Below are 24,216 nucleotides of genomic sequence, written 5' to 3' on the forward strand. Positions count from 1 at the left end.
ATAGTGCAGTAAAACGTCCCACAGTGCCTCACTGGAGCGATTATCAAACAAAATTTGACACCGAGCCACACATGGAGATATGAGGCCAGGTGATCAAAAGCTCGGTGGGTTTTAAGGAGCATCTTAAAGGGAGAGAGAGAGAGACACAGAGAGGTTTAGTGAGGGGATTCTAAAGGTTAGGGCCCAGGCAGTTGAAGGCATGGTCACCAGTGGTGGAGCTATGGAAATCGGGGGTGCTGGAGAGGCCGGAAGTGAAAGAGGGCAGAGATCTTGGGAGGCTGTAAGGCTAGAGGAAGTTACAGAGATACACTAAGCCTGTCACATACCTGGCTGACTATGCACCCACTCCCCTCCACTCATTCCCTCCATCCCATAATGAAATGCGCCAACTTTAATGGACCCTGCAGAGGGTTGCGAAGGGAAACTTAGTCCCAGCGTCCCCCAAACCGTGTCGAGGGATAGATGCAGTTCCCAGCATCGACCATGTAAGTCACCTCCCGCCGGCTCAGTACAGGACTGGGCTGCAAACACCAGATAGGCCCAAAGCTGGAGACCTGATCCTAGTTGTTAGTGCCCTCTGAGACTACGACCAGAGAGGTGAGAGACAGACAAGGAGGGAGGGAGATAAGGAGAGAAAGGAAGGAAGAGAGAGAGAGAGAACAAGAAAGAAAGAGAATGCACCAGTCTCTGAACATAAGTACACAAGATAAAAGGAGCACAATGATCAGAGACCAATAAAGGACTGGAGAGGGAGCAAGGAGGAGACGAGAGAATGGAGGGATCTTTAATTGTGATAGTGAGAAACTTCATTTTTTAAAAAATTGTCACTGAACATTACCAAGCAATAGGCCAATGTGAGAACAGTGAGCTTCAAATTCGACTGTGCTCTTGGCTGGGTTACGTGAAGTAGAGGAACGTAAAGAGATAAGCCAGCGAGAAGGGTGTGGGTTGGTGGGAAAGAAGGGAGAGAGGAAACAGAGAGGCGAAAATAAGATAGAAAAGGAGGTAAGGATTAATGAGAGAGGGTGAAAAGAGAAGAGGTGGAATAAGTTCTAACACAACCACATAATAGGATCACCTCGCGATGGCAGCATTCCTGTCTATGTACCGTGTAAAAACTAATGAACTATTAATGAAGAACAGCTTTCCCCTCCATTGCAAACAGCACGCAGGAGGAAATCCACCCATCCCCCACTCCTGGTGCAGGGCCATCCCTGGCTCATCCTGGACAAGCTTGACACAAAAGAGATGTTTTATCGAAATGTTCAGCCCTCAGTAATTATCTGTGGTGCTAAAGAGGGTTCAGGCCACGGCCATTGTTCTGTGGGCTGCCACTGACTTGTTTGCCTCTGTGCAGATAACAGTTCTGACGACGACTCCGAGGAGTGTTCCTGTAGGCACGGGCGCTGTGTGCGAGGGCGAAATAGGTGTGAATGCTACAAAGGCTTCCAGCTGGACAGCAGTGGGAAATGCAGAGGTATGTATAAAACTGGCACATGCACATACACTTGCGCTGGTTAGGCCACAGCTGGAGTACTGCGGGCCGTTCTGGTCACGTTATAGGAAGGATGTGATTGCACTGGAGAGGGTGCAGAGGAGATTCACCAGGATACTGCGTGGGCTGGAGGTCTGAGCTATGTGGAAAGATCGGATAGGCTGGGGTTGTTTTCCTTGGAGCAGTGAAGGTTAAGAGGGGATCTGATTGCATAAGATTATGAGGGACATAGATAAGATGGATAGGAAGACACGTTTTCCATTAGTAGGGGGTCAAAACCAGGGGGCATAGATTTAAGGTAAGAGGTAGAAGGCTAAGAGGGGAGTTGAGAAATCTTTTCACCCAGAGAGTGGTGGGAGTCTGGAACTCACTGCCTGAAAAGCTGATTGAGTCAGAAACTCTCGTAACATTTAAGAAGTATTTAGATATTCACTTGCGTTGCCATAGCCTCCAGGGCTATGGGCCAAGTGCTGGAAAATGGGATTAGTGTAGTCAGATCTTTGTTGACCAGCGCAGACACAATGGGCCGAATGACCTCCTTCTGTGATGTAAATGTCTATGAGTCTATATGAAGGTTCCTTGTTTTATCTCAAGTTACACTGGACACATCAAGTCAGTGTTTTGTAGAGCAAGGTATCATCAAGTGAGAGATTAAAATATCTGATAAGGAAGTGTGTATACCATGATATACACTGCTCCATCAAACAGGTACAGCATGGGGTTAGGTACAGAGTAAAGCTCCCTCTACACTGTCCCCGTCAAACACTCCCAGGACAGGTACAGCACGGGGTTAGATACAGAGTAAAGCTCCCTCTACACTGTCCCCATCAAACACTCCCAGGACAGGTACAGCACGGGGTTAGATACAGAGTAAAGCTCCCTCTACACTGTACCCATCAAACTCTGCCAGGGCAGGTACAGCACAAGGTTAGATAGAGTAAAACTCCCTCTACACTGCCCCCATTAAACACTCCCAGGATAGGTACAACATGGGGTTAGATACAGAGTAAAGCTCCCTCTACACTGTCCCCATCAAACACTCCCAGGACAGGTACAGCACGGGGTTAGATACAGAGTAAAGCTACCCCTGCACTGTCCCCATCAAACACTCCCAGGGCAGGTACAACATGGGGTTAGATACAGAGTAAAGCTCCCTCTACACTGACCCAATAATCTTTCCTCATCCTCAACCCCAGAAGAGAGCCCCCAAAGCACCATTGGGTTAACACAGCCTGGACCCCATTTCACTTAGCACGCTTACAGCAAGAGGGGACTTTGACCCATGTCTGGACAGGATTTGAACCTGGTCCTCAGAGTTGAAAGACCAGAGTCACCCCAATACCCCAGTTGCTCATATTCTGATCTGAGAACAAAGAGTATATATAAATAAAATAATATATCAGGAAACTGTGGAATCCCTGGTCTACAACTTTTAAAAAGATTTATGGCTGGAGGTGCACTTCTTCACCCTGTGTTTTGTACGGTACAGTTTGCACCATGTAGGCCCAGGACCTTCTCCACTGATTTCATTGCTCTTTGACCCACAGATATCAACGAGTGCCGTGAGCTGCATCGCAAGCGGTTCCTGTGTAAGAACGCACACTGCACGAATACTGTGGGATCGTACCGATGTACCTGTTACCAGGGCTTTGTGCCCACACGGCGCCACAACATCTGCATACGCCGGAAGATGAGCTAGGCCGCAGGGTGGGCAACGCAACAACGAGAAAATGACTATCCTCGTCGTCCTTTTTTTTTTTGGCCTGCCAGATCCTCGAAGGAAACACGTATCAAATGTTAACGTTGAAAATACTTGTTTTAATTTTTGGAAACACCTATTTAATATTCTGAAAAAAAAGAGGGAAAGACGTCTAATCTTACCGTCATCCCATTTCATACCTTCAGTTGGTGGAGTTTAGTTGTCCAATTTGTCTTTTGTATCAATTACTCTTTTTCTGAAAAAAAAAAATTGTGGGGAGGATTTGACACACTCAATACGGCGACTATTCTGAAAACACGAACACTGTCGTCCAAAGGATAAACCAAAGAACTGCCGGACACTCGATATGGCGACACACTATCTCCAGGAGATTTAAATATGCAGGCACTTGACAATTCCAACTAGGAAGAGAATTAAAGACTGGCAACTTCAATATGGTGGCAGCGGGGGGGGGAAATGCCGTCAGCTGCCATATTGAGTGTACCAACAGCAATTGGAACGGTAGAGATGGAGTGGGAACTGCCCGGAAGCCACCACTTCAGACTGGACTGTGATGTAGATAATTAATAAAAGAAATGAACTTACCAGCCAACCAGTTGCTGTACAGCTTGAAGGCACTTTGTCCTGAGCAAATTTGGGATCGCGAGGTGGAAATTAATTTAGATTTGATAGACATATTTGAAATCATGAGGGGTCTGGACAGAGTAGTTAGGAAGAAACTGTTCCCATTGGTGGAAGGATCGAGAAACAAAGGTCACAGATTTAAAGTAATTGGCAAAAGAAGCAATGGAGACATGAGGGAAAAACTTTTTCACACAGCGAGTCATTAGGGTCTGGAAAGCTCTGCCTGGGAGTGTGGTGGAGGCAGGTTCAATCGAAGCATTCAAGAGGGAATTGGATTATCTGAAAAGGGAGCATGTACAAGGTTACAAGGAGAAGGTGGGAAGTGGCACTAAATGATTTGCTCCTTTGGAGAGCCAGCACAGACACACCTTATGTCCTGTAACCATTCTGTGATTCTCTGAAATTGTACATTTAGCAGAGTGAGCAAAATGGCAAGTCACTTCAATCTATAATCAGAGCCAGGTTTCTTTTTTTCATTTGGTAGTCAGCTGCTGGGGGTGTTGGGATTAAAAAGAAAAAATAGCCACAACCTACCAGCTCTGTTCTGTTTTATCCCTGCAACGTAAGATTGAACCTGCCGTCAGGGCCATTAAAGCCCAATTGTGCTTGTGCTGCCTTTTGAGATAGTTATCTAAAGTACAGTTAAGAGGAACCAAACTCAAAGCAGGGCACTGGGAACAATATAGAATCATAATTGCACAGAAGGAGGCTGTGTGTATGTGCACATGTACCACTGACAGCCTATTCCCAGGTGCTCGGTACAGTTTCAGGCACTCTATTGCAGACAGGGTTAGGGCAACTGACCAAAAAGTGATTGAGGGTCTCAAGGATGTTTACACCGTAAAATAAGAAACAGCTTTGAGAGGATCCATCAATCAAAAGTGGTCATTGGAGAGTGCCGAAGGACAGAGTGAGAGAGAGGCTGGAGGCAAGAGAAGGGGTTCACTCGTCCATCTCTCGTAATATCCTGACTGAAAGAGGTGTTAGTAGAGAAACTCAGTCAGAGCATTTCCTTTCTAAGTTTATTTCAAGATATTTCTACACATCTGCTGCACTGGAGAGGATCGGTTTGAAATTCCTACCAGCCTTGTCGACCTGTTTTTAATTTCAAAAAAAGCTTGTACCCCATCTCTTTTTGCTAGTTTTTGGATCCACAGCTGCTATCACACCCAGCCGGTCCCCCTCAACCCAGCAGGCCTTCAGGAAAGGAGGGTGACGAGCTAAAAAGATAATTACTAGCAGCAGGCATTAGACTATAACCGCATGGTGCTCATCCAAATCAGCAGCTGCAAAAACTCTCGGGATTTTGATCCCAGGTTGATCCAATCTCTTCCCATTCTCCCCCTATACAGAATCCAAATGAACCCAATCCCTTCCCAGTCATTCCCATAGACCAATCTTCTTCCATTTTAGGTGTTTAATTATTTTAAATTAACAGTGCAGGGAGAGTCTACTAGGAGTTTCTGTGCTCCCAGGCCACAGCTGATGACTCCCTGAATCTGGAAAGGTAGTGAGTATCCCCATCTGAACACACCTTCCCCACCAGCTGAAAACTACTACAACCTCTGCTTGGCATCTCTGCCCAGGGAGACTTCAATAGAGAGGAGAGAGCACCATGCACTCGCCGTGGTGCCGAACGTCACCACGACAAAGAGGATGTTCATTTCATTTCTCTGCCCTCCTATCATGGAAGGTGCTGACAGCTACTGGGGTACAGTGCCTCACCTGAGTCTATGCTTCGCATGCAACCTGCCATGCAACTCTGCAAGCTATTCAACAGTGAGAGCATCACAGCCACACAACTCCTGTCCTGAAAGCTGCATTTATTCAGCAGATGTCACGGGACAGAGATCAGGAACATGAATACTAAGGTGATTCTCCCTTCCTTGAATTGGCAGGGAGCGGTATTGGGAGAGTGCAGAGATTGTGTCTGGGAATGTATAAACAGAAGGGATTGTGGGCTTCAGGAGAGGCAACTTCAATCAAAATAAGAATCGAGAGCAGCCTAAATGTCAAATATTTATTTTAATAGATGTCTCTTTTTTTTTAAAGCTTCAATAGATTTGAAATAAACTTTCTTTTCCACACAATCTCCATGGTTTAGTGCTCAGGACTCCGATTTAGAGTCGGTCTGGTTTTTAAAAAGTGCTGTACAGTTGAAAGCTGTATCCACAGTTGAGCTCTGCCGTGTATCTCGAAACCATAAAGCAAGTTGGATACAGGCTCCGCATAGGTATTTTTTCAAATTATTCTGCGGTTCGTTGTCACACACAAATCTGAGTCTTAGTGCAGAGTAGGTCACCAAAAAAAAAAGATAAAGAGAGAAAGTGCTAGGTTATTCTCTTGGCTTCACCACTCGTGAATTTTGCGAGCAATCTGGAGGAGGAGGAGGAGGAGGCACTGGGGGAATTCTGTTTATCCGGCCTCCCCAAAGCCGCTGTTTTGACAAAGTGTTTTTTCTCTAGAAGCCCGAGTGAGAATTTGATTCGCTCATGGTCCTCTAACCTTGGTAAGTTCCATAATGAAGTCACACTGAGTTTCTTCAGTGCTAATCTTCCATGTAAACCCTGGGTAGAAGGCTGCTTATCAAAATGTACTTTTCATTTCATATAATCGCTATATAACATTTTTTTTTGCAATTAAAAGCTTTTCCTTGGTGGCAGGGTTCGTAGAAGTTTAGTGTCAAAAGGTCATGCCTTGTGGATCGAGTATTTCCCTTTCTGAAGCTGGCTGACGTACAATTTGGTTTTGCTGCCGTCTAACCTGCGGAGCCAGACCTCTCCTGTGCTGACAGCCGTAATCGTTGCACTAGTGGAGAAGAAACAGAATCATGTTCATCAACAAAACACCAAACAAGGTGAGCAGATCAGTTTAACAGAGTTTAGTCTGTTATTCGTTAAGATTGATGGTGAGACCCAGTACATTGCACTGATTAGGTAGCTGCATGGCCCCAATCTCAGTGGGGCAGGAGGACCTTTGATCAATCCAATCCAGGTTTGGTCCACATTAACCAGAAAGGCCTCTGGTTCAAGTGACAACAAGTGGTGGCTTACAGCTCCATGAACACCAACAATCCTCCAGAGCCACAATGCACACAATGAGTGTTTGCAAGTTAGTTGACTGTGGAGAGCCTCGCAGCCTACCCCCTCACCCTATCTTCATCTTATATCTACACACATGGACTTTCCAGAGGCTGGTCAAGAACAGTGGTCAAGAACAGAAATCGTGGCCTATTTTAGCCTAACTCAGGTGCGGTGCACCCAACTGTATTGCCCCAACTGCTGCCAAGATCAACTCAACAGCAAGGAGCAGGGATTTAACTGGAGACTTCCAGAAACAGGAAACAGAAACCCAGGGTGCCTGGTTCACTGCAGTCCCCCATATCCATGATACCCCAACAACCTCTATTACAGGTAATACATGTAGAGCTACTTTCAATTGGTAAACTACCATGACAGTGTGGCTTCAAATTCAACAAAGACTCGATGCTGATGTCAAAAGCACATTTTACAGAAAGGACAACACAGACTGCCTGCTGGGGCAACTGGAGAGAAGACTGAAAAGAGCTGGGGTTTAGGAACAAGTTCCACAGAATAAGCAGTAGTCATTTAGAAGTGATAATGCACTAAAGGGGACAGTGATTTTGAGCGTGTACAAGCGGCTGGAGCAAATTACTAAAGGAGAGCAGCAGCGAGGAAACGCTTAAAATATTAAAAATAGAGAAAGGGAGCAATATACCGATTCACATAGAGGAAGACTGGGATTGTCAGTAAACACGAGGCAACTTTTTTTTTCTTTATTCTTTCATGGGATGTGGGCATCGCTGGCAAGATCAGCATTTGCTCCCCATCCCTTCTTTGCCCTTGAACTGAGTGGTTTGCTCGGCCATTTCAGAGGGCAGGTAAGAGTTAACCACATTGCTATGAGTCTGGAGTCACATGTAGGCCAGACCGGGTAAGGATGGCAGATTTCCTTCCCTAAAGGGACTTTAGTGAACCAGTTGGGTTTTTACAACAGTCAATGATAGTTTCATGGTCACCGTTACTGAGGCTAGCTTTATATCCCAGATTTTATTAATCGAATTTAAATTGCACCAGCTGCCGTGGTGGGATTCAAACCCTTGTCCCCAGAGCATTAGCCTGGGCCTCTGGATTACTAGTCCAGTGACATTACCACTACGTCAACATTTCCCCCTTAAACGAGAGATAATGTACTGAGCGAGTGGTACTAAGTACAGGAATACAGAAAGTGCAGCTCCCTCACTATAGCAGAGGGTTAGATCTGAGGCTATGTGAGAGTAGGCACAGTCAGTGACTACCCCTGCCTCCCTCTGAGCTGAAAGAAGCTGCACATTGACAAGGGGCATCATTAAAAAGAACTTCTATTTGATCACTGAGAGTGTGTTGGCCTCCCACAGTGAAGCAGTTGGGAACTGCAGTGTCCTATACGGAAATGAGCCTTGTGCGGAGTTAGCTCATCTCCACTTGGTGGCACTCAACCATTACATCTGTTTTCAGTGGGGCCAGGGTTAACTAAAGGGTGTAATAAGCCAGGGGTAAAAACAGGATCACTCTCAGCTTCCTCTCCCCATGAAGAGGTTTGCTGACACAGCATTTGCTTCACACATGTAGAATTAGTTGAGTACCCATCAAATCAGTGTGAGGGATGGAGAGAAAGTGAGAAATTCATAAACAGATGTATAGAGTGCCACAGTGCTTACTGTGAGGGCGCTTCATCCTTTATCTCTAGTACGATGCTCTGTCCCTTGCTGTACCAGTCTCCCTCGTAGAACAGTCTTCCTTCCTCACACTTGGCCACGTACGAATGCTTCTCCTGTTTAGGCAAAGCTGTGGAGGGAACAGACCCATTAAACTCTTTCATGCTCAACTTGTTCTTTGTTTTCCCCAAGTCTTTCTTTTCATTTTTGCTAAAGTCAACTTTGACTACTGATCAAAATGAATGACAGCCAAAATCAATGCATTAGTAAACATTACAACCAGTCTGGTTCAGCGGACACCTCTCAGAGTCAGAAGGTTGTGGGTGCAATCCCCATTGCAGAACTTAGTGTGACACTCTAGTGCAGCATTGTCGAAGGTACCATCCTTCAGATTAATATTAAAAATCCCTATGGGAAGAAGAGCAGGAGAGTTCTCCTGGTCTCTTGGGGCCAACAATCCTCTCTCAACCAACATCACCTGGAAATCAAGAGTAACTGATGGTTCACATTTGTAGGATCTTGCTGTGTGCACAATGGCTCTGCCCATTTGCTACAGTACAACATTTCAAAATTGGATGTGAAATTCTTTGGGATGTTTTTTGAGATGTGATGGACACCTTCCTAATTACAAGTTGTAGTAATGCAACAGATTCCCATAAATTCTATGCTGAATACAACAGTTCATGTTTGCTGAGAGCAGCAGTGTTGCAGTGTTAAGGAGTGAAGAGTCCTCTGTTTGTGTTTGGATGTCAGGTGGAGACTGGGTGGCACTCAGCTCTGATCCCCACTCCAGGCTATTTTCTAATGCTTTCTGTCATGGAGGATGGCCATAGTAGTGGCAGCAGGGCAGAGTGGACACAGGGTATCAGCCGGGTTGGCAAGGTGGCCAATTAGGAAGGCGATCTTAATTCAACACGACACTGTCAATCTTGGAGAGATGGCTGAAGTGGAATAGGAAATCAGGTCAGGCAGGGGCAGTCAGGTTTCGCAATGGGTGATTTCAACTGAAGGGTGAATGGATGTAGAATAAGCTCGCAGGGAAGGACACAAGGACAATGAAGTAGACGATGTGAGAGGGATGAAACGGTTCCTGGACTCAGAAGGAGTTGTGGGACAAAGTGAGAAGGCGAGGCACACAATGAGAAAGCAGGTAGGGCAGCATCAATCCAATAGAAAGGGCACGATGGACTTTTTCCCGATTGCCAAGAATCCTTACATGAGAGTACGAGAAGAAAATGAGATAAGAAAAAGAGGTGGGAACAGTGGAGAGAGAGGGAACCCGAAGAGCAGGGGAACAGTGAGTACAAGAAAGAGAGGCAGTAAGCGGGAACCAGGTGGAGGCTGGGTCGAAAGAAGGATTCTCAATAGTTGTGGTGTAGGGACACCCCAAAATTTCTACTCACTTGTATCATTTAACACTTGGGACGAGGCCTTTGCCTTCTTACCATGGGCTGCTTCAGAACCTGCACCTGGGGGGAGAATTATTAGAAACTGAGTTACCTAGAGAATCACCTTACCTCCATACAACCCATATACCAATGGGTGCACAAATGCTATCTGTACAGAGCCTGCAATTTGCATGGTTTTCCAGTCCCTTATATTGGGCTCTGTGAAGGACCCACTACACTCACTGACCAGGGCTCATTGACCCGCTTCACTTACCATCTGATTTTCTTTTTTGCTGCGCAACAACTGCTTTCGCCTAAAAGAAAAAGAAAAATTCATCATGTAGCTGTCACATCATTCTACTCATCCACACTGACAGAGGTACTCCACACACCCTCACCAGCTTTTGATAACATCTACATCAAGATATAGGTCCACCCACAAAAAACCCTCCAACTTGAGAAATGCAATCTCCCTTCTGCAATGTAGGAGTAAATCTAGGCTCCATACCATCCTTTTGGGTTGTGTGGCTGGGAGCAAGAGAAAACAAAAGGATACTATGGTGGCATGGCTTTTGCAGAATGCACCAGAACAGCAAAAGCTGCCTATTAAACCGAAAGGGCCTCAAAATAAGGGCTACAATTCCTGCTTCATTGCAACTTCAGCACATTTGATCACATGCTTTGTGACTACAAACCTTTACTTTTATCCGTTCGTGGGATGGGCCAGCATTTATTGCCCATCCCTAACTGCCCTTGAGGTGGTGGTGGTGAGCTGCCTTCTTGAACTAGCTCCATTCCCACTTGGATTGAACGGGGCAAGGGAGTTCACATTAACTTGTACAACCTCTTGTAGCAGGAAGAAAAATTTATAAGTTTTCCACATGTGGAAACGGCATCTCTAGAATAACTGATTAGAGACTGCACGGGGACTGGGGTGGAAGCCAAAAATGTCCCAACTCCTCACAACACCAGCTAAGAAAATACACACTTCATGACACTGGTGGCTAGAAATTTATGTGGAAAATCACAGGCAGGGCTCGATCAAATTTACAAGAGGCCTACAGCAAGTGAGGCTCCCCATCAGTGGAACAGTCTGGTAAAACCTACCTCACCTAGTGTCTCTGCATATTCCCCTGCTCTGCTGAACTAGACCATACCCCCTCCAAACCAAGAAAAGATCCTGGTTCTGCCAATTTAATGCACAGAACTCTTCAAGACCTGGACTGCAACAGAGAATGTGAACATTCAGATGAGTAGAGAATCCAGAGCGAGCCGAATGAGAGAGGGACGGGAAAGTGGGGATGGCAGAACGAATAAGGAGTTGGGAACGAGCACGGGTAAGAGGGGTTTAGGATCAGGGAGAGTGCAGGGAACCAGAAACATGGGGGCAACTAGTAAAGTGCAGGTTAAAAAGTGGCTGTAGGTAGCTAGGAGAACGTGGAATAACAGAGTCCAAGGAATGGAGAGCAAAGAGAAAAGGAAATGCATACGAGGAACTGGGAACAAGTGCGGAGAATGAGAAGTGAGTGGAGACGGAACAAACGCATTGCAAGTATTGAGGTGCAGGTACAGTGGTCCACAGCAAAGTTTACCTTTTTAATTGCAGCCCAGTCCTCCAAGATATCAATGTCCCGTAGCATGTAGACAATGTACGGACGTGCACTGATGTTAAGGAATGAAGACCAGAGAGTATTAACCCTTTTATGCCTAGGCTACTTATAGTTCTTGTTCCATCCCACACATCCTAAAAAAAAGGGGAATAACTGTCCAGTTAAAGGGACATGATCTCCCCTCAAGTAGCTACAAAGGCATTTATACAGCAACTTCTCATCTTAGAAACATCTTAAAGCTCTTCACATATAAGAATCAATCATAAGTAGTGACACTTATTATGCCATCTCACTGTCAGCATTCTGGGGAATAAACTGTTAATCTAGTTTTGGAAGGAGGATCAAGCAGTTTGGCAAGAGACCAATGGGCTGCACCTTGATACTGGAGCAGCAGAAGTGAGGAACAAGCAGTAATCCAGAGTGTGTAGAATGGAAGGTGAGAGCTGGAATATTTATCTAAGAGCACAGGAATTGTGAGAGCGCGAGAGTTGATTGGTCTGCTACCTTCACCTTCCATCTGCTGGAGAAAGCTCTGCCATCTGAGGTACAAGACACCATCAGTTAAACATTACAAAATTGAAATTTCTGACTTCACAGCACTAACTACCATTGCCTCTAGAGCGAGTTCCAATGTCACATTGCTGATGGAGGCCTCTTGTTCAATAGAACAGTGCAGTCAGCACTGCAGAAAGAAACTCTCATTTATATCACCTCTTGCATGGCCTCAGGACATCCCAAAATGCTTCACAGCTAATGAAGTATTATGAAGTGTAGTCACTGTCGCAGCACAGGGAAATGCAGCTGCCAAATTGCACACAGCAAGCTCCCAGAAACAGAAATGTGATTAATGACCAGAATCTGTTAGTTGAGGGATAAATACTGGCCAAGAGGGAGAGAACTCCCTCCTCATCTTCCCATCGTGGGCATGGGATCTTTTCCATCCATTTATGGCACCTTATCCATGGATCTTTTCCAAGCATTTATGGCACCTTATCCAAAAGGTGGAACCTCGAAAAGTGTAGTACTCGCTCAGTATTGCCCAGCAGTGCAGCCAGAATTTTCGACTTTCTGATGCAGCAATGAGTGCTACCACTGAGCCATGGCTGACATCTAAAGTGCCAGAATATATTGGGCTCTCAGTATTTAATCATGGTGAAGTGCCCTAGTCCTTGGCACAACATGTGAGCACCTATATTACCAAGCTAGCTGGTGACTGGTCTGTTCCCACTATCCAAATGCGCTGGGAACCACTTTCCAGGCAGGACTGAGTCTCCCTCTGTAGGAAGACTGCAACATCTCCTCTGTATAATTTGAATCAGGCATTAAACCTGAATTCAATCTATGTTCAACATAATCACAAACTTTACAGCTTGCTGAGCACTCACAGTAAGGCAAGCAAGGTGGCCGGAGAGGACAATAAGTGTTGAATTAACCACTTTACATCGTGGATGGAGAATAAATGGTATCGACTGTAGGGACACAATGGAGAGGGACAGCATCATGGAGCTGCAGAGAAAGAAACTGAGGGGATTGAAAATGGTCAAAAGATTGAGAAATGGCAGAGGGAACAATGTGAAAAAATGTGAGATTATCCATGTTGGTAGGAGGAACAGATGTGCAGAGTATTTCTTAAATGGTAAGAGATTTGAAAGTGTAGATGTAGAAAGGGATCTGGGTGTCTTCACCAGTAAGACACTGAAAGCTAACATGTAGATGCAGCAGGCAATTAGGAAAGCTAATGGTATGTCCTCCCACCCTACTTCATCACACCCTCTCTGCCTATCCTTCTTTTCCCATCTCCCTCACGTGTTTATCTCGCTCCCCTATAAAGGCATCTATGCTAATTGCCTTAACCACACCTTGTGGTGGCAAGTTCCACATGGACAGTAGATCACAATGGGGAATAAAATAATCCTGAACCTCCAACTATGTTCCATGGATCAGCTATAGAACTTCACAAAATGACCCCTATGTATCACAGTGTTGTAGTCGAACATCCATTTGAATAGAGGGGAATGAACACAGGTGGCTTGGAAGGATATCAGACACAGTTGCCGCCTTCTTCTTCTTCTCTGATTTAAAGGTGTCGCACTTCTTCTTGTTCCGTTTCCCTCGGACCTCCTCATTCCACCATTCTGACAAAAAAAAAATTGTTAAACTAAGTGCAGTTATCTGAACCAGCTCGGTGCTGATGAAGAAGGCCATTCAGCCCATTCTGCTCACCCATCCATAGAAACCTACAGCCCTCCCACCATGTAAATGCTCCCTGAATAGCTACTCAATATCAGTTCCCAACAACAGTGTCAAGTGCTGTGTCCTTTTTCCCAGTCTGTACCTCAATCTCTGCCCCACAGTTGTAGTTAAACCTGAAGTAGTGACTCAGGATCACCCGTCCAGTAGTATTTTAGTCACTTCCACGAGGTTAACTCCAATTCACCTCTTTGAAGGCTGAAGTGACAATGTTTTTCCAACCTTTCCCAGAACTCAGGCGCTAGGATTCAGCCCCACTGCCCTTCTCTGCTGCTCATTTGGGTGAGGTAGCAGGTGGTGATCAGTTAGCATGGAGACCGTGCCCTGGCAACTTCAGGATAAGGGAGAGGGGTGAGGGGGAAATTTGTGTCGAATAGGAAACAACAGGCTGCTGAACACTGACCAGAGGTGATGTCTATACTCTGCTTGTCCTCCTCCAATCGCTGAATTCGCTCCAACAGCTCGTTCCGCATGTTATCAAACAGCAGCAGCTTCTCACTCTGAACCAACAGCAAAATAAGAAACATGGAAAGTTAGCCCTTTAAGAAGCAATTTGCCTGCAAACGCCTTCCAAATGTACCTGTTTAGAGCAGTTTGAATTTATAGACTCAAATGGACAGGCCTTTTTAAACACAACCCCAATTACCAGCAGAATAAGCAGAATACATGGAGGGTGCAACGGATGTGGAAAAGTGTGCGGGGTGCTTCGGAAAAGGCGACTGCAAGGTATTTGTTTTCAGGTTCTGATGCGCTGCTGAATCTTTTCTGGGCCTGTCCTTTCCCCACGTTCTTGTTTGTATGTTCAGTCGCCCGGCCCTGACCCATCCCTCATCGTTGTGCCTCTCTGAAGCACATTGACATTTTGTGATGTTAAAGGGATGACAGAAATCAGAAATGCAAATTGCTGATGCACCAGATAGCAGTCAGCACTGTTTCCCAGCAAGGGGAATGGGAAGAGTGGAAACCAGCAAAAAACTGCAACTGTTAGCTGTGTTTGGGATTTCCATTTAGTTTGATAAATTATTCTCGTTGGCAAAATAAAACAAGGCAAAAGTTAGAATGAAATAGAAGAGGATGTGTGGTGTGTTGTCCCACTTTCCCTACTGCCCTTACCTCCAGATGTTGCCGAGCACCCTGCAGTTCACACTCGTACCTGTTTCTGATTACTTCCAAACACAAATCTTTATACACTCCTGTAAGATGCAGAATTAGGACAAGGTTAATCTCTTCAATGTATAGTATGCTCAGCCTGCACATTCACCCCAAGTTGGTCTCTTACATAGCCAACCCCGTTGCTTGCCATCTAGCGCTTCCCATCACACAGTATAGCCCTCATTGCCCTCCCTCTTCAACAGCAGCATTCCGTCCACAACAAACCTCTCCACCACATGATGCCAACCTTCCAACCCACCCTGTGCCCTCCATCTTAAGCAGCTGTGACGACTGGGCGCAACCAGAGGAAAGGCAGAATTCAGGGCACAGTGAAAATCACAGTGTGACACTTGCAAAACCCTTTTATCACATTTAGGTTGCACGTGTTGGACTGGATACTGGGCTCAATTTTCCACTTCCTCGTTCCTCATGAAGAAGCCAAATTTTGCTGGAGTTTGTAGGAATCAGTTGCACATCCCATTGATGAACGTTCACTATTATTTCTTGCACTTCTCCCAAACACAAACTTTCAATCATTATCTATACACTTGAAGTGCACACTTCCTGCTGTCGTGATTTTTGGTCACAGGTGTGCGTCAGTGTTGACCATTCCATTTTGCTATGTCAACTGTCACAGTGGAGTTACAGGCTCTGACCACTAGGTGGTCCCCTGCAGCGTATTCCTGGAAAATCTCTCCCAAATGGTCACCGCATTGTACACATATTAAAATAAATATTTATCAACTGTACATAGGCCTAAAATAGCTCTCCCTCCCCCACAGGAACACAGCACACAGCCACCACCCTCCTCCAAGGCCCAACAGTTGGGTGTGTCAGATTACCCCATTGATGCGACCATTACCTGCTACCTCAGTTCTGATTTTCATGTTCTTCTGCAGGACAGCCAGGGGCTCCAAGTACTCGGTTGCTTTCCCTGCGATCACCTCGTCCAATTTGGCTTCAACCTGACTCAATCTTTCTTTGTACAGTCTGCAAAAGAGAAGCTGCCGATTTTACCCTCCATTCCCATTCTACTTTCTCAGAGTAAATCCTCTGCCCAACTTTTACTGAGCAACTTTTCAAACTGCAGCAAGTATTCCTTTGCTGGACTTTCGCCCTCCTTTCCTAAAGTTCCTGCTCTCAGCAGGGTGCGGGTTCTACCATCCAGCATCTCAACCAAGTGGCCACTCTTCGCGTGGAAACCTAGATAGTTAGTGCTGGCTGGCTATTCAACTGTGGGCAGCATCATAACCCAGTCTGACTTCATCCGCACCCAATATCTAAAGGGGTTTCCGCTTTTAAAACGCGATCCAGTGACTTCTGCATCTGCTTGTGACGCACCCTAGCCTTGCAAGTCAAGAATAGTCCCTTGGGTGATGAGCTAGAGAGCGTCGTGGAGCCTGTGCTCAGTAGGAAGCAGCGCCTTCAGGAGAGAATAAAATTGGAAGAGGTATATTCAAAAGAAACTAATAGGCATACTGTTCTTTCAGATCCGTGAACTGCTTCTCCAGATCCGACATTTCGTCCAGACATTCAGTGCGGCGTCGTTCACAGTCCTCATCATCCATCTCTGGAAAAGGAAAGGTGCCCGAGATCAGATCGATCCGAGTAACTCGGAATAAAAGTCCATACTTGGGTGTTTTAACATCTTACTAAACTCACGAGGAATTTACAGCATAGAAAACAGGCCATACAATCCAACCGGACGGTGTCAGTGTTTGTGCTGCATCCGAACCTTTCCCACCTTACTTCACCTCACCCTATTGCCATATCTTTCTATTCATTTCTCCCTCATGTATCTATCTAGCTTCTCAATGTCTCAAGATGTTTCATAAAATGAATAAGTAAAGTAGTGACTGTTATTTACGTATCTAGAATCAGCAGTGACTCTGTTTTGAGTGGAGTTGGTTGAGGGAGGAATGCTGGCTCCAGGACACCAGGGGGAAATACCCCGCCCTTTAGCATCAGGGAAACAGGGCCTTGGCTTAACGTCCCATCTCTGAGAGTGCAGCATGCCCTCAGTACAGCACTGGAGTGTCAGCGCAGATTGAGTTCACGCCCTGGAGCGGGGCTCAAACATACAACATTCTGCTGATGAGAGGAGTGTGAAAGAGAGAAGCCAGCATGCAATTCCATCAGTACCAAAGGTGCTGCCACATCCAGGTGTCTCTTGGCCCTGGTTATACTCTTTCGAGTTATCAACAGTCACAGATTGTAACTCTTTCGAGTACAATCACAGTTCTTGGTTTTCCGGGAGTGGGACATGAACCCACAACTCTCTGATTCAAAGGCGAGGGTGCTATGAACTGAGCCACAGCTGACACGTCTTGGCCCTGGTTATAGTGTCCACTTTGATATCTGCTGTTGATAGTCCACAACTCAATTAGCCCTTTGGGTTAACTACTTCCTTTACCGCCTGTCCAATTCCCTTCTTACTCTTAACTGCCTCATTAATGCCTCGAGTTCTCTGGAAGTCGAATTTATCGCCACAGTGAATAAATTAAATGAAAAATATACAGGATTAATGTAAAACTTGTACAACCTCAAGTTATAATAATTTAGTTTATTTACAATTTCAAGTCTTAAACATTCTGGCAGGCTCACACAAAGATATAACTACATTTAAGCACAGAGTTCTTCACTGACCGGAGCTGTCTTCACCCTCCTCCTCGGATGCAGAGGTACTGCCACTCTCCTCATCTGAGCTCTCCTCATTCTCTGGAGAATCCTGCTCCATTTCCTCATCAGCCTTCTCCTCGTCCTTATCTTTGTCTTTCTGCGGCTGTTGCCCAGGCATTGTCCTTCAAAGTAAAATACAATCATTATCACAAGGCCACAAAACACAATCAGCACATTTGTGTCACAGCATTAAATACAGAAACATGCATCCTCCAGTGATTTAAAATGGCAGACCTGTCCCCACCAGTACTGTACCCCAGTTATATAGCACAGACCTGTCCCACCAGTACTGTACCCCAGTTATATAGCACAGACCTGTCCCCACCAGTACTGTACCCCAGTTATATAGCACAGTCCAGTACCCACCAGTACTGTACCCCAGTTATATAGCACAGACCTGTCCCCACCAGTACTGTACGCCAGTTATATAGCACAGACCCGTCCCAACCAGTACTGTACCCCAGTGTTATACAGTGACAGACCCATCCCCACCACTACTGCACCACAGTGTTATACAGTGACAGACCCATCCCCACCAGAACTGTACCCGTGTTATACAGTGACAGACCCATCCCCACCAGTACTGTACCCGTGTTATACAGTGACAGACCTGTCCCACCAGTACTGTACCCCAGTTATATAGCACAGACCAGTACCCACCAGTACTGTACCCCAGTTAGAGAGCACAGACCTGTCCCCACCAGTACTGTACCCCAGTTATATAGCACAGACCAGTACCCACCAGTACTGTACCCCAGTGTTATACAGTGACAGACCCATCCCCACCAGTACTGTACCCGTGTTATATAGTGACAGACCTGTCCCCACCAGTACTGTACCCGTGTTATACACTGACAGACCCATCCCCACCATTACTGTACCCGTGTTATACAGTGACAGACCTGTCCCACCAGTACTGTACCCCAGTGTTATACAGTGACAGACCTGTCCCCACCAGTACTGTACCCCAGTGTTATACACTGATAGACCTGTCCCCACCAGTACTATACCCGTGTTATACAGTGACAGACCTGTCCCCACCAGTACTGTACCCCAGTGTTATACAGCGACAGACCTGTCCCACCAGTACTGTACCCCAGTGTTATACACTCACAGACCTGTCCCTGCCAATACTGTATCCCAGTGTTATAGAGTGCCAGACACATCTCACCAGTACTGTGCCCCAGTGTTATACAGTGACAGACCCATCCCCACCAGTACTGCACCACAATGTTATACAGTGACAGGCCCGTCCCCACTAGTACTGTACCCCAATGTTATACAGTGACAGACATGTCCCCACCAGTACTGTACCCTAGTGTTATACAGTGACAGACCTGTCCCCACCAGTACTGTACCCGTGTTATACAGTGACAGCCCTGTCTCCACAAGTACTGTACCCTGGTATTATACAGTAACAGACCTGTCCCAACCAGTACTGTACCGTGTTATACAGTGACCTGTCCCCACCAATACTGTACCCCAGTGTTATATAGTGACAGACCTGTCCCCACCAGTACTGTACCCCACTGTTATACAGTGACAGACCTATCTCCACCAGTCGTGTATCCTGTGTTATATAATGACAGACCTGTCCTCACAATGTTACACTGATATACCTGTACCTTCCAGTCCCTTTCCCTAGTGTTGCACTGACATACTTTTGGAAGGATAGAATTTACAATTGTACTACTTCAGACCTGCCAACTTGATCACTTCAAGAAGTTGCTCTGATTTCAGTTTATGAATATGTTGCAGCCTCTTAAATGTAACAAACCCCGTTCCTGCGTTTTAATGTCTCAATCTTTCTGATCACAAATCTCTCTGCTGACGAGAAGGACACAAAGGGTGTCTTTCACAGCTCAGGTATATAATCTTCACCCAAGCACCATTACAGAACACTGAAATCCTGGTCTCAATTTCAATATTGTTGCAGCTTAGGACGCAATTTAAAAGCAATATTTGCCAAAAGTTACTCCAACTCTTTGTTTGACAGAAGGAAACATATTCTGAATTAAAATAACTTTGACGTGAAATTAAAAACTGTTTATCCTTCAATTCAATTGAGAAATTGAAATTGATTTAAAATTCAATGTTTTTAACTGAAAAGTATTTCAAATTAAATAAATTAAAATGGAAAAATGTTTTAAAGGGAAAAGTAAGTAAAATGATTTTCAAATGTGTATCTTGCATCTTAAAAGTAGTTAATTAGCTGTGAATCACTTTGGGACATCCTGAAGTGGTATATGAGTGCAAACCTTTCTTTTTAAATATATTTCGAAGAGAAATCATTCTAATATTGTGAATATAAATTTCAAATGAAATGGAACAAAATATTTAAAATATTCAAGAACAATACCAGAACAGCGGCATTATAACTATCAGGAAAACAACAAACAATTGTGTCTGACCTGGAAGGGGTGGGGTGTGACCTAATGGAGGTCTTTAGGATTTGGAAAGGTTTTAATGGAAGTGTTTCCACTCACAGACGAGACCAGGATAAGGGTTCATAAATACTGGATCGTCAGTAATAAATCCAATCAGGAATTCCGGAGAAAGCTCTTTACCCAGAGAGCAGGGAGAATGTGGAACTTGCTACCTCAGGGAATGATTGAGGTGAATAGTATAGATATATTTAAGGGGGAGTTGGATAAACACATGAGGGAGAAAGGAATAGAAGGATATGGTGATAGGCTGAGATGAAGAGGGGCTGGGAGGACACTTGTGAGGGGAATAAACACTGGCATGGAGCAAAAACAAAAAACTACTGCGGATGCTGGAAATCCAAAACAAAAACAGAATTACCTGGAAAAACTCAGCAGGTCTGGCAGCATCGGCGGAGAAAAGAGTTGACGTTTCGAGTCCTCATGACCCTTTGAAGGGTCATGAGGACTCGAAACGTCAACTCTTTTCTTCTCCGCCGATGCTGCCAGACCTGCTGAGTTTTTCCAGGTAATACTGGCATGGAGCAGATGGGCCGAATGGCCTGTTTCTGTGCAGTAGACTTGATGTAATTCTAAACAATCCAATATAAGAACTTTTTAAAAATTGGGAGGAAATTTGAAAAAGTACACAAATTAAAGGGTGAAATACAACATCTTTAAAACATGAAACTTTTTTTTAGAATCGAGAAGTTTTCTTAGCAAAAAAAAATCTTTGAATTCAAACATTTTTTAAAAATTGAAAGCGACAAATCAAAATGTCAAGACGGGAATTTTTAAGCAAAAGCAAAATTCGAAAAAGGAAGCACCCGTCAAATGAAAATGTAAAAACACCAACAAATTAAAATGTAAAGACGACATTGCAGAAATGAAAAAAGTTGACGCCGACGTGATATTTTGTTAAAAAGTTGAAACGTTTCAGATTGAGCCACAAGTTTGGCAATACAAGATTTTTCAAAATGGGAACTGAAAGAAATAAAGGGAATTTTAAAACGAACATATCATTTCGTTCTTTCAAAACTGTTTCCCGCCTCAGTATCTCTGCCAAAAATGCCCCTCCCCAACCCCTCCTCTTGTGTTACTTTTAACCTTGTGTCAAGTTTGTTTCACTTTCCCTATATTTTGGTTATATTTTTTGTATATTAATGTATGTATATACACACACATATATATATATATATATAGACACATACACACACATATATATGTTGCATATATATATATATAAAATATATAGTGCACCAAAACATTTTTCAATATTATATATAAAAAAGGACCAAAACATTTTTCTATATATTGTATATTTTTATACTATAATGTATATTAAAAGTGGTCCAAAACATGTTTTAATATATATTATATATATCCTTATATTATAGTACATAAAAAAAAGGACCAAAACATTTTTCAATATATATATATATTTATATTATAATATGTATATATAAAAAGTGGACAATAACATTTTTCCATATATATTTTTTATACTATTATATATACATAAGTGGACCATAACATTTTTCGACATATATTTTTTATACTATAATATATATATATATATATATAAAGTGGACCATAACATTTTTCGATATATATTAGAGATAAAAAGTGCACCAAGACACCTTTGAACATATTACACATATAATAAAAGTGCACCAAGACATCTTTAAGTGCATCAAGACACCTTTGAATATACAAGTTAAACACATATATATATATAGATTTGCACCGTAATATTTTTCAACATCTGCACTTAGATACATCGAATTGCTCCAAAATGTAGGAAAAGTGAAACAAACTCGACATTAGGTTAGAAGAAAAACGCCGGGGAGGGTTTTTTTTGGGGGGGGGGGGGGGGTAAGGGGGCAGTTCGCGGTTTTAAAAGAACTAAATTAAGTATTTATATATATATACACATCAACTAAATAATAAATATAATTTGAAAGTGAAAGCTTGGGACTCACCGCTCGGAGCCCGCTCCGCGCCAGGCTCCGCAAAGGCTCCAGTTTCTAACCAAGAACCGGGGGGTGCGGGGGAAGTGCTGAAGAGAAATGTAAATTTATATATATGCTTTATATATATATATTTTTTTCTGATACGGGTGCGCGTTTCTACTTTTTAAATTTTAAATTGAATTTGAACATAAACGGCCGGGCCAGCCTCGCTTTAAGGGTAACGGTCGCTGGGCTCTGGAAGCTTCCATGGGTCTGGCTCGGCGCTCGCGGGTGCCCAGTCCGCCAGTCGCCAAGTGGCACTCGGAGGGACAGGGTGTGCGTGGCTTTTGGCCCGGGTTACTTTTGATGATTTGAAGTTTTCATTTCATTTCTTTTCATGGTCGGGTTCTTTTTTTTTGAAGGTGGGGAAGGAGATTTATTTTTTTTTATTATTGTTGTTTCCGAGTGTCTGGGAGCTTTGGAGGAACTTTCAGAACGGGAAATGGAAGGCGGAGGACGGAACGTCGCTGGCTGACTGGTAGCCTCCCCGGCCAATGGGAGAGCCACTTCCCCGAGTTCTGGCTGATTGACAACCGGCCCCACCGATCGGAGAGCCGCCCGTTGACTGATTGACCGCCGTCCCGCCCAATCGGAGAGCCGCTCGCTAACCGTGGTAGCCGCCGCGGCCAATCGGAAAGCAGCTACCGGGACTGTGATTGGCAGCGGTCCCGGCCAATGGGAGAGCCGCTCGCTGACTGACTGACAGCTGTCCCGGCCAATCGGAGAGCGGATGCCCGACGACAAGCCGCCTGTGGGCCGCCCTGGACAATCGTGGAGCTGCTTCCTGAAGAGGGCGGGCTCCCGCGTTCCCCGCCCCATCCAATTACGGCGGCTTGTCATCGTCGAGCGGGGACTCTCCAGGCGTTGGGCGAGGAGTGTGGGGTGGGGTCAAGATGATTCACCTCGCGTTCTGCGGAGAGCCGCTGCTGCCACCTCCAGTATGGCTGCTCGGAAGGACTGCATCTGGAGAACCAGGGGGGATATGGTTCCTGGGGTGGGAGGGAAAGTTGCAGCCTGGAATCGTTGATTCTTAAGGAGGGAATGTTTCCACTGGTAGGAATAGGGTTACCAACCCTCCAGGATTGTCCTGGGATCGCCAGGAATTAAAGATCAGTCTCCAGGACCCTGCTGTGTGCATTCCTGGAGAAAAATGATCTGAGGGACATTGAAAAAGATTGTTTTTTTTTTCCCATTTTCTTTCCCAGATATAAAAATATTGAAACGGGGGGGGGGTGGGGAGGGAGCTGTTTGGCTGATAGCCAAGCATTATCCAATTGGGTAATGGGTCTTTTTGTTATCCCATTGGTGTAGGAAGGCACAAGGATGGATGTAAAAGCAAAAGATCGGGTTCGGCACGATGCTGAACTCTTCTTCCGCCGCCTTCGTCTCCATGCTCACTTCTTTGGGAAGGAGTCCTCTCCCCGTTCAACAGATCCTTTTTACCCACCTCCAATGTTCTCCCTCCACCCGGACCCCTCCCTCTGGATTCTTACCTTCTCTTGATCTTTTCATTGAGAACTGTCGGCGTGACATCAGTCGTCTCAATTTCTCTGCTCCTCTCACCCACTCTAACCTGTCTCTCTCTGAACTTGCTGCACTCCGTTCTCTCAGGTCCAACCCTGACATTGTCATCAAACCCGCTGACAAGGGTGGTGCTGTTGTTGTCTGGCGCACTGACCTCTACCTCGCAGAGGCTGAGCGTCAACTCGCAGACACTTCCTCCTACCTCCCCCTGGACCATGACCCCACCACTGAACATCAAGCCATTGTTACCAGGACTGTCACTGACCTCATCTCCTCTGGAGATCTTCCTTCCACAGCTTCCATCCTCATAGTCTCCCAACCTTGGACAGCCCGCTTCTACCTCCTACCCAAAATCCACAAACAGGACTGTCCCGGCAGACCGAACGTGTCAGCCTGTTCCTGTCCCACGGAACTCATTTCTTGCTATCTTGACTCCATTCTCTCTCCCCTTGTCCAGTCCCTTCCCACCTACATCCGTGATTCCTCTGACACCCTACATCATATCAACAATTTCCAGTTCCCTGGTCCCAACCGCCATTCACCATGGACGTCAAATCCCTCTACACCTCCATCCCCCATGGGGATGGTCTGATGGCTCTCCGCTTTTTCCTCGAACAGAGGC

General features: G+C 45.1%; 2 protein-coding genes across 4 annotated transcripts in view; one reads left to right on the forward strand and one right to left on the reverse strand.

Annotated features, from left to right (window-relative positions):
- ltbp3 (latent transforming growth factor beta binding protein 3) overlaps positions 1 to 3,807 on the forward strand; it is a 156,181-nt gene extending 152,374 nt beyond the window's left edge. For all 3 annotated transcript variants that reach the window (XM_078532664.1, XM_078532663.1, XM_078532662.1), the window contains 2 exons: positions 1,358 to 1,477; positions 3,043 to 3,807. In XM_078532664.1, coding sequence (XP_078388790.1) covers positions 1,358 to 1,477; positions 3,043 to 3,194 — 272 coding nt within the window. In that variant the 3' untranslated portion in view covers positions 3,195 to 3,807. The remainder of the gene's footprint in view (positions 1 to 1,357; positions 1,478 to 3,042) is intronic.
- A 2,038-nt stretch (positions 3,808 to 5,845) lies between these two features.
- LOC144670190 (breast cancer metastasis-suppressor 1 homolog) lies at positions 5,846 to 22,520 on the reverse strand. The gene is made up of 12 exons (XM_078532671.1): positions 22,041 to 22,520; positions 17,603 to 17,757; positions 16,436 to 16,526; positions 15,819 to 15,946; positions 14,918 to 14,997; positions 14,208 to 14,304; positions 13,602 to 13,689; positions 11,537 to 11,606; positions 10,219 to 10,258; positions 9,960 to 10,025; positions 8,560 to 8,686; positions 5,846 to 6,647 (listed from the first exon to the last, which is right to left on the reverse strand). The coding sequence occupies exons 2-12, from the start codon at positions 17,751 to 17,753 to the stop codon at positions 6,530 to 6,532; spliced, it is 1,056 nt and encodes a 351-aa protein (XP_078388797.1). The 5' UTR covers positions 17,754 to 17,757; positions 22,041 to 22,520; the 3' UTR covers positions 5,846 to 6,529.
- Between the last annotated feature and the right edge of the window lie 1,696 nt (positions 22,521 to 24,216).

This window comes from Cetorhinus maximus, chromosome 31, assembly GCF_964194155.1.
Source record: "Cetorhinus maximus chromosome 31, sCetMax3.hap1.1, whole genome shotgun sequence".
NCBI lineage: Eukaryota > Metazoa > Chordata > Chondrichthyes > Lamniformes > Cetorhinidae > Cetorhinus > Cetorhinus maximus.